An 8,706-nucleotide genomic window follows, 5' to 3' on the forward strand; every position below is an offset into this window, starting at 1 on the left:
GTCTTACTTTTGGTACTATTGTGCATCCTATCCTATCCTCAGATCTGAACAGAAGCGTTTCGAAGCTCCTCGATTTCTTCGCTTCATAAATGACGGTCCCGTCACAAACCAGAAGGGCGTTTTTTGAAGTCAGAGTCCCGTTGAGTTTGTTCTTGAGTGATCCCAGTCGCCACCATTGAATAAAGGTCGCATACATGTAGAAGAGCGTGAATATCATCGCTGATATCGTTCAGACCTCCATTTTCCTGAAATCATAAATAGAAGGAATTTAATCTCGGTTGGAATAAAATGCCGATTTTTTACTAAACAGGTACTAAATCCACAAAAAATGGCGAAAACGTTAACAAAGCAAACATATAGGGTCGTTCATTAAGCGCTTACTATTTTTGAATTTGAATGAAACAAATTTTTTTATCCGTTTGGAAGACCTATCGATGCCATTATGTGTGGAATATAATATCGTTCAAATGTCCGCCACGGCTTTTTTAGGTGAAGCGCATCCGAAACGTCCAAATTTCCATCACTCTGGCTGAATTTGACCGATGACACGGGTCACGTTGACTTTGAGGACCGCTGTGGTTTGTTGCTCATTCGCATACACCTGCGACTTAAGAAAACCCCACAAGAAAAAGTCTAACGGGTTCAAATCGCACGGTCTCGGTGGCCAGCTCACATCACCACCACGTGAGATGACCATGTCCTCAAATCGCTGGTGCAGAATACCCAATGTGACATCCCGTGGGTTTGGCTACCTATCGTTCGCGTCCCCAGGAGGGGGATAGGAGAACGGCCAAATGACTGGAGGTCCAAAAACTTCACCAAAACCTTCACGAAGGCCGCCGTGAGACACAAGGTTGCCAAAGAGAGTGTGTGTTCGGTGAGTCTTGGCCTACACCTGTCAATATAAAGGAGATGTTTCCTAGTGACCTGTCCACCTTTCTGGAAAGAACAGGATGGACGATGACCTAGGAGGACAACTTTTCGGGGTACAATGGGTCACATGTGGCATAAGTGCTGTGGGTCTAGACTCATCCTCCCACATGTCGTTGCTGTCCAGATCATCGTCCAGACCAATCTGTATCTGTAGAGTAGGGAGGGTGAGTGTAAGCCCACGCACTTAGCCACATGTGACCCATTGTACATCCTCCCGAGGAGTTGTCCTCCTTGGTCGTCGTCCATCCTGTCCTTTCCAGGAAGGTGGACAGGTCGCTGGGAGACATCTCCTTTATATCGGCAGGTGTAGGCCAAGACTCGCCTGGTCATCGCCAGATATTTCTTCGGCGCCAGCATCCCAGGGTCGCCCAAGGTGATCCTGGCAAGATTACATCCTTTGATTTCATCCCATCTCTTTAAGGATTGACCATGGGTGTAACATTTGACTAGTTCCGCAATCGTCCAGACCAAAATAAGATGATAATCGTAGATCTATAGTGCCTGCCATTGACAGTGATGGCCTGTCTGTCGCTCTCAAAGAAATATGGACTGATGACGCCGCCTGCTCAAAATCTACAGCAAACAGTGACTTTTTCGGGATGCATTAGACACTCTTGGATGTCATGTGGATTGGTATCGTAACAAATTCGACGATTTTGTTTGTTCCTGTACCCATTCATCCAGAAACGGGCCTCATTGCTGAAGATGATTTTTCGATGAAAATTCGAGTCAGTTGCCAACTGCTTCAGAGCCCATTCAGCGAATACACGTCGTTGTCTATGGTCGCTTACCTTCAGTTCCTGGGTCAGTTGAATTTTGTGAAGGTGCAGACCCAAGTCACGACGCAAACATAAACATAAAGGTATACGTCCATGGTGATTTGGCAAAACAGACTGAATAAATGACAACCAAATTGACAGATGTAGTTTCAACAAGTTGGCCATTATCCAAAGTTCCTGTTGGAAGAACCTATATAATTTTCTGATTGATTCGGCCGTTACTTAATACCGTTACGAAATACATTATCATAGATTTTCATCACATTCACACTTCATTGTGAGATAATTAATTGACCTAGTCATTAAACTCAGGTATAAATGTTCGTTAAACTCAGGTATAACTGTCATTAATTAGTTCCTAGAATATTATTAGTTTCTAGGTAGATAGTAATATTTCAAAAAGTATATATGAATCACAATGTATGTAGAATTCAGTTTGTGAGTGAACACGCTTGAAAAAGCTACTGTGCAGCGAAACACGTGTTGCGGATTTGTTAATCTGTTCTAGTGAAAATCTCACAATAAAGTGTTTTTCAAAATACATCAAGTTTAAAACAACTGACAAATAGCTGAATAATATGACTGAATTTTATCATTTTTATAGTATTAAGATGGATGCCGTAGCAGGTCCAAGTAATGTACAAAGAAAGCGGAAGTTTATGTCGTTAGATAAAGAACAGATTGTCTGTAGAGTGTACGAAAATTTAGAAAATACACTCCGTACAGTGGAAGCTGTAGCCCAGTGTTCATTTTTAACGGAAATATCCGTGTCGACAATTGAACGCATTGTACGTGAAAAAAAGGTGACTGGGATTGTGCCAGCTCCAAAAGTACATTGTCGTGGTAGAAAAAAATTGAGTTGGACGAGTAGCAGAAAATGTTGTACGCTATACCATCCATTCTTTCTTTTTTGAGAATAAAGCGCCAACCCTCGAATCCATTAGGACAAAGGAAATGGATAATGATCTCATTCCAAAAATGAGCAAAGAGAAGTTAAGGAAAATAATAAAAGAAGATTTAAAATTTATATATTCCAAACGATCCCGTGAATCTGTCTTAATAGAAAGAGGAGATATAGTCTCATGGCGACGGAGATATCTTCGCTATATTAGAGAAACGCGTTCTGCTTACAAAAAGATTTGTTATCTGGACGAAACGTGGGTGAATGCTGGTCACACAGTATCTAAGATCTAGCAAGATACTACTGTAACTAGTTATCGTCAAGCATTCGTGGACGGTTTATCAACAGGGTTACGCGGAATAACGGGTAAAGGGCAACGACTAATTGTCGCCCATATAGGTAGCGAGAGTGGCTTTTTAGACGATAGTGCACTAATTTTTTTATTCAAAAAAACGGGGGGATTGACACGAAGACATGAACGCCCAACGCTTTGAAGGATGCTTTGAATCCCTTCTTTCACGAGTCGAGCCAAATTCGGTAATAGTAATGGATAACGCTTCTTATCACAGCCGATTAGTAGAACAGCTGTCAACTATGGCCACTAGAAAAGCACACATGCAGAGTTGGTTAAGACAAAAAGGAATTCCATTTTCCGAGGACATGTTTAAGGCCGAGCTTATGAGCGTCATTAAACAGCATCGTGACAGATATCGCCAGCATGTGGTGGATACAATAGTTTGTGCTGAATGAATCACCATTTTGAGACTTCCTCCTTACCATTGCGAGTTACACCCGATAGAGTCAATCTGGGCTCAAATTAAGGGTTACGTAGCTCGTGAAAACGTGAGATAAAATTTCTGATGTCCAATGTTTGTTAGAACTCGCAATGGAACGGATACGGAAAAAAGATTGGGCTAATGCTGTAGCCCATGTGATCAAGGAAGAAGGGAAAATGTGGAGATTGGACGGGATGGTAGACACTGTTTTCGACCAAATAATAATAGATTAAAGTGTGACTGGGGATTCCTCTTCGGACGAGTCATTGGATTCTGAAACTTCATAAGCATAAGATAGGTAATTATTTCTTTGCTTTGTAGTTCTCTTTCTATTTAAAAAGAACATTATAATCATTTTGTAAATTTTTCTGTTTTTTTGAAGTACTGTATTAGGCATAATTAGAAAATGTAATCAGTTTTACCATTGACACCAGGTAGCGCCACCTACTATAACAATTTTTACGTAATTACGTATGTGTTTAAATAAATGAAAATATTATTTTGGTACGCCTCTGTAGAGTTGGTAAGAGGATTATCCGTTGGTCACTTCAAGTGCGACGTTGCTGAATCACCTTCAATTAAAAATTGTTATACTATAGTAAATGATTTTTAGTATTTACATATGTAGGAGATATTTATTGACATAATGGAAGAAATCACTTCTAATCAAATCTACAACTGACAGAGTCAAATTGTAGTAAAAACGGAAAGGTCGATGAAAAACTCCCACAAAAATTACTTTTGTTCAGTATTTTCGTTTTTTCGAACTGATGAATGAAACACTTAGAATATTCTCGAATCAGTCATATTTTTTACAGAAAACTAATAGTAGAAAACGTAAGAACTTTTTTTTAAATTAATTTTACACAAAGTGTTGTTAAACATCATTAAAAATATAATATCTAGAATTATCTTTTTTCACTTTCTCGTTTTGTATAGTTAACTGAAAAATTTGAATTTTCTACCGCAAACGAGTCGTAGGATGCAGTTCAATCTGCTATTTTTGTCGATATTGAGGTTAATGCAAATATATATTTTTCTGAAACCTTGAATGAATAATTCTTTGATAACACTATAATCAATTCGAACAGCAGTAAATAGGTCATTAATGATGGAATGTGATAACACCGTTAACTGAAGTTCGTATTGATTATTCATCGAATAATCACAAAACAAAACCGAATTTTTCAAAGAATACGCAAAACTGGTAAACAATAATCAAGGCGCCTCTCACAAACACATTTTTTTTATTCCTAATCACCACAAGGTTCAACGATCACTAGTATGAATATTAATTAACTTTTGTGTTTTCCTGAAGACATATCTGGATCTTCATAATTTTCTATTCGAAAGAAATCCTTTTAAGTTACTCAAAACAGTAGAAAAAGTTTCTATGAAGCAAATCATTTAAGGAACTAGGTTATCCTCTAAAGCTTTCACTTTTCAGGTATCCCTGCGAAGAAAACTCAATTGGCGACAAATCTGGTGATCGTAGATGTCACCCAATGCAGCTTCTTCTCCCTATCTAGTTCCGTGAAAACTGTAGCAATGCAACAGATAACCAGGTAAAATAGTTGAACCTACCTATTACAAAAACTCAGATATTGGTCCCTTTTTGGCAATGACTGAAGCTAAGGACGAGCTTCAAAAAACACATCTGAAATTTTTGACCTTCAGCTTAAAGACGTAAACATGGTGAAAATTAAAGGAATCAATTAATTAGATATTTAATTTTGTAATGCTGAAGCTTCAAAGAAGATCTGATCTGAGCTTGCATGATGCGGGTGGTTGTACTTAAGGGTTAAAAGTGAAAAGAAAAAAAATTAATCGAGCGCGTCAGATTTTCTAAGGGGGTGTTAAGTGCAACAAAAAAATCTCTCATTCAATACTCTCACGATTTCGATCTGATGCAAACTCACGGCCATTATTATAATGTGCAAAAAAATTCGCCATTTTGAAATGCTCAAGCGCGTCAGATCAAGATATATATGGTTCATCTTTATGTTTTAGACGTTTTGTCTCATAATCTGACGATTATCTAAAGGGATTAGATTAATCTGACAAAAACAATATTTTTAATTTTTTTTTTAATTCATTGAACTTATTAATTGAAAAGTTCAAGAAATAGCATGCCAATAAATGAGTGTATGTTTTTTAAGTAGAATACTTAATTTTCTATAATCAATTGAATAATCATTGAAGAAAAGGGAAATGAAACTTTCTGTTTTTTACCACTTTTATTTGTAACTAACGTTACTGCAGTTTCGTCCTTATAGGACGAAAACATAGATAGTAAGTAATTTCTCTTTTCTCCATTATGATTTTCTACCATGTAGTAACGGCTACATCCATCAATTAATTGATTAATTAATCGTCATCTTCATCACGAACGAGTCACTGTTATCAGCTGTGATGGCGTCATGGCAACATAATTCAGAGTGGGGACGGAGTGAGAGAGTAATAGATAGAGAAAAGGGAATAGAGAATAGAAACTCGGAGAGGAAAATATAGGCATCACACAGCTGCACGCATTAAACTTTATCGAGGAATTTTTGTTATTCTTGAATTATTTCCTTCAAAATATAAAAAAATAGCTACGCTCGAGAATGTCGAAATTTTTTTACAATTTTGCTGTCCTCCCCTCTCTTTACGTCACTCTCAAATTGTCAGATTACTGGAATATACACTTTTTAGCAGGTAATTAACTCACCCTACCTTAATCTGACGCGCTCGAAAATTTTTGATGATCATTTTTTTACTAATCTGATCCTTTATCCCTCACAGGCGTCCTTATATATGGGGCTCATATTTGGTGGAGGTACTTAGCCGGGTACAAGGTATCCCCCTGTATATTCATCTGCCGCGCTTTAGTCAATCCCGAAATCCCCGCTCGGGCTCCCCTATCAATATGTGAGTGGTTAATTGCCAGCTTGCCAAGGATGAGATGAACTGCAATTTGTTTTATCAAATTTAATTCATTATTAAAATTATCTGTGGACATCAGGATACTGATAAGTCTGTGGATGATGGTATGGTAAGGTATGGTAAGCTGCTAATTTATGTTGATGGGGGTGATAAGAATGGTTAATGATAATTGTGTCCGCAGGGCCGGATTTAAGGGAGGACAGTCGAGGCTATTGCTCCAGGGCCGCCACTGATACGGGTCCCCCGCAATGAAGATAAAAGAATATCCAAATTTTGACGGGACAGAAAGCTCTGATTGCAAGTTTCCATTTACTATCAATTTTTGATTTGAACAAGCATTTCAGTGGTGATACTTTTTTTTGATGTGTGATTTGAATAATTCAAGTAAACGATATAGTGCAACCTACCCTTTAATAATATAGTTATAAACTGGGAGCTAACTAATTTCGTTATTCAATAATAATTTCTGATTACCTATACAAGAATCAATACAAGATTTTATCGAGTGTGTATGATATACAAATCAAGAATGAAACAATTAGTTGGCTCCTGTTGTGCGTATGTGTTGTTTCCTGCTTTCGGCAAACAAGTGTTGCCCATCTTCACACTTGGCTGCACCGCGCTGATGAGGCCAATAGCCAGAAACACGTGTCCGCGGTTTGCCTCCCCTTTTTGTAGATTTTAAGATATAAAAATTACATTTTCTCTGGTGCTGCGACAAAATTTCAACGTCAAATTTGCATTTGACTTTTCGGCTTTTCTATGTTTGTATTTATATGCCTATTTATATTTTAAACTAACTTTGGTGAGTCCTTTCTTGATATTTTATTACTGTATAATGTTTGCATCATACTTTTTGTAGATATTCTTGATAAAGGAAAAAATACATTTCCGAAAGCTTGAATAGCTGAAAATAGTGTTTCTATAGTCCACAGAGATTGTATATATATATATATATATATATATATATATATATATATATATATATATATATATATATATATATATATACACAATCGATTGCTTCAAAAACAGTTCACTAACTTTCTTCAAAAGCTTCTGACAATTCATCTTCCCTATTCCCTGTTTCACTATCACTGTCGTCATTTAAATCAATAATGAATTTATTTCCACAATTAATATGGAAGTTTCCAACCTCCATTACAACTACAATTCCTTTTTTAATCTTTTTCTGCCAGTCTTCTTCGGTAATATTAGAAACTTCTTCTTCAATTAGTTCTATTACCTTCTTATCAAATTTTGAAAAATTATTTTTACGCCTGATGCTCGAAACCAAACTTGAGATTTGAGATGTAGATTCTCATATACATTGAAACATACTCTCTGTTTTTAAATATTCAAATACATCCGAAACCTATTCACCATCGCTATTGGAATCGCTACAGTGGAAAAATTCTGCGTTGTCACACTCATTATTACTATCAGTACTTGTCCAAGGACGCCACATGTGCACATTTTAAACAGATAACAAAAATTTCAAGTAATTGTAACTGTACCAATATCGAATTTCAACACTGAAATCGCGATCAGTTCCTGAATTGAACATTGACAACACGACGGCTCGCATTCTATTCATCACCGTAACATGACTTTGAATTTAATTTTATGACTCTTCAGCCAATCATAAAACTCGGTTAGTAAAATTCATCCAATACGAAACGCCAATGCTTCAGTCCACGTGGACTAGCTGGCAGCGGCTTTATCTCTTTGTATTGGTTTTTTTGGCCTTTGAGGGCGCCGACTGCTTTAAATATTCACAATAAAGATTACTTCGACTATACATATGCGTTAAGGAGAAATAAAATATTTAAAAAGCTCGCAAAATTCCATTCGTTAATGCGGTCATTTGACTTTTAATAAATTGTATTTGATTTCAACAAATTAATACATTCTTTGTTGAAATAATTTAATAATTTTATTTGCTGACAATGAATAAATGAAAGACTAGACAGAAAAAAATATTTCTTTTACTTGGAAAACAATTAATAAATAAGGGCCTCCATTCTTTCGTTGTCCCAGAACATTCAGACTTCCAAATCCTGCCCTGTGTGTCCGGATGGGTTGGTTTGTGGTAAATTGCGCAATCATGTTTGTTGTTGATTTTTGTAATATTGAGGTCTAAAAATTTCATTGAATTTTTGGTTTCTAGTTCTATTGTAAATTTTATGTTTTCGTAAATAGAGTTGATATATTGAAAAAATTACTGTAATCTGTAATCATCAATGTATTTCTATGAAGCAGGCTATAACATCGTAAACATACCTAAGTCAAGAAATACATTTTTTCCATGGAAATTTCAGCGAGAAAAGGGCGCAATGAAACTTATTGCGAATATTGAAAAATATTATCATGGATAATAGTATGTAATGAT

The 8,706-nt window shown here is 36.5% G+C and overlaps 1 protein-coding gene across 3 annotated transcripts in view; it reads right to left on the reverse strand.

Annotated features, from left to right (window-relative positions):
• Nucleotides 1-8,706, reverse strand: part of Hcs (holocarboxylase synthetase-like protein) — a 65,175-nt gene that overhangs the window by 39,475 nt on the left and 16,994 nt on the right. For all 3 annotated transcript variants that reach the window (XM_023162916.2, XM_023162915.2, XM_074173494.1), the window contains exon 2: nt 8-245. In XM_023162916.2, the coding sequence (XP_023018684.2) occupies nt 8-217 (210 nt within the window). In that variant the 5' untranslated portion in view covers nt 218-245. The remainder of the gene's footprint in view (nt 1-7; nt 246-8,706) is intronic.

This window comes from Leptinotarsa decemlineata, unplaced genomic scaffold (assembly GCF_025532065.1).
Source record: "Leptinotarsa decemlineata unplaced genomic scaffold, Ldec_3_MD MMD2_tig00000251_RagTag_RagTag, whole genome shotgun sequence".
Classification (NCBI taxonomy): domain Eukaryota; kingdom Metazoa; phylum Arthropoda; class Insecta; order Coleoptera; family Chrysomelidae; genus Leptinotarsa; species Leptinotarsa decemlineata.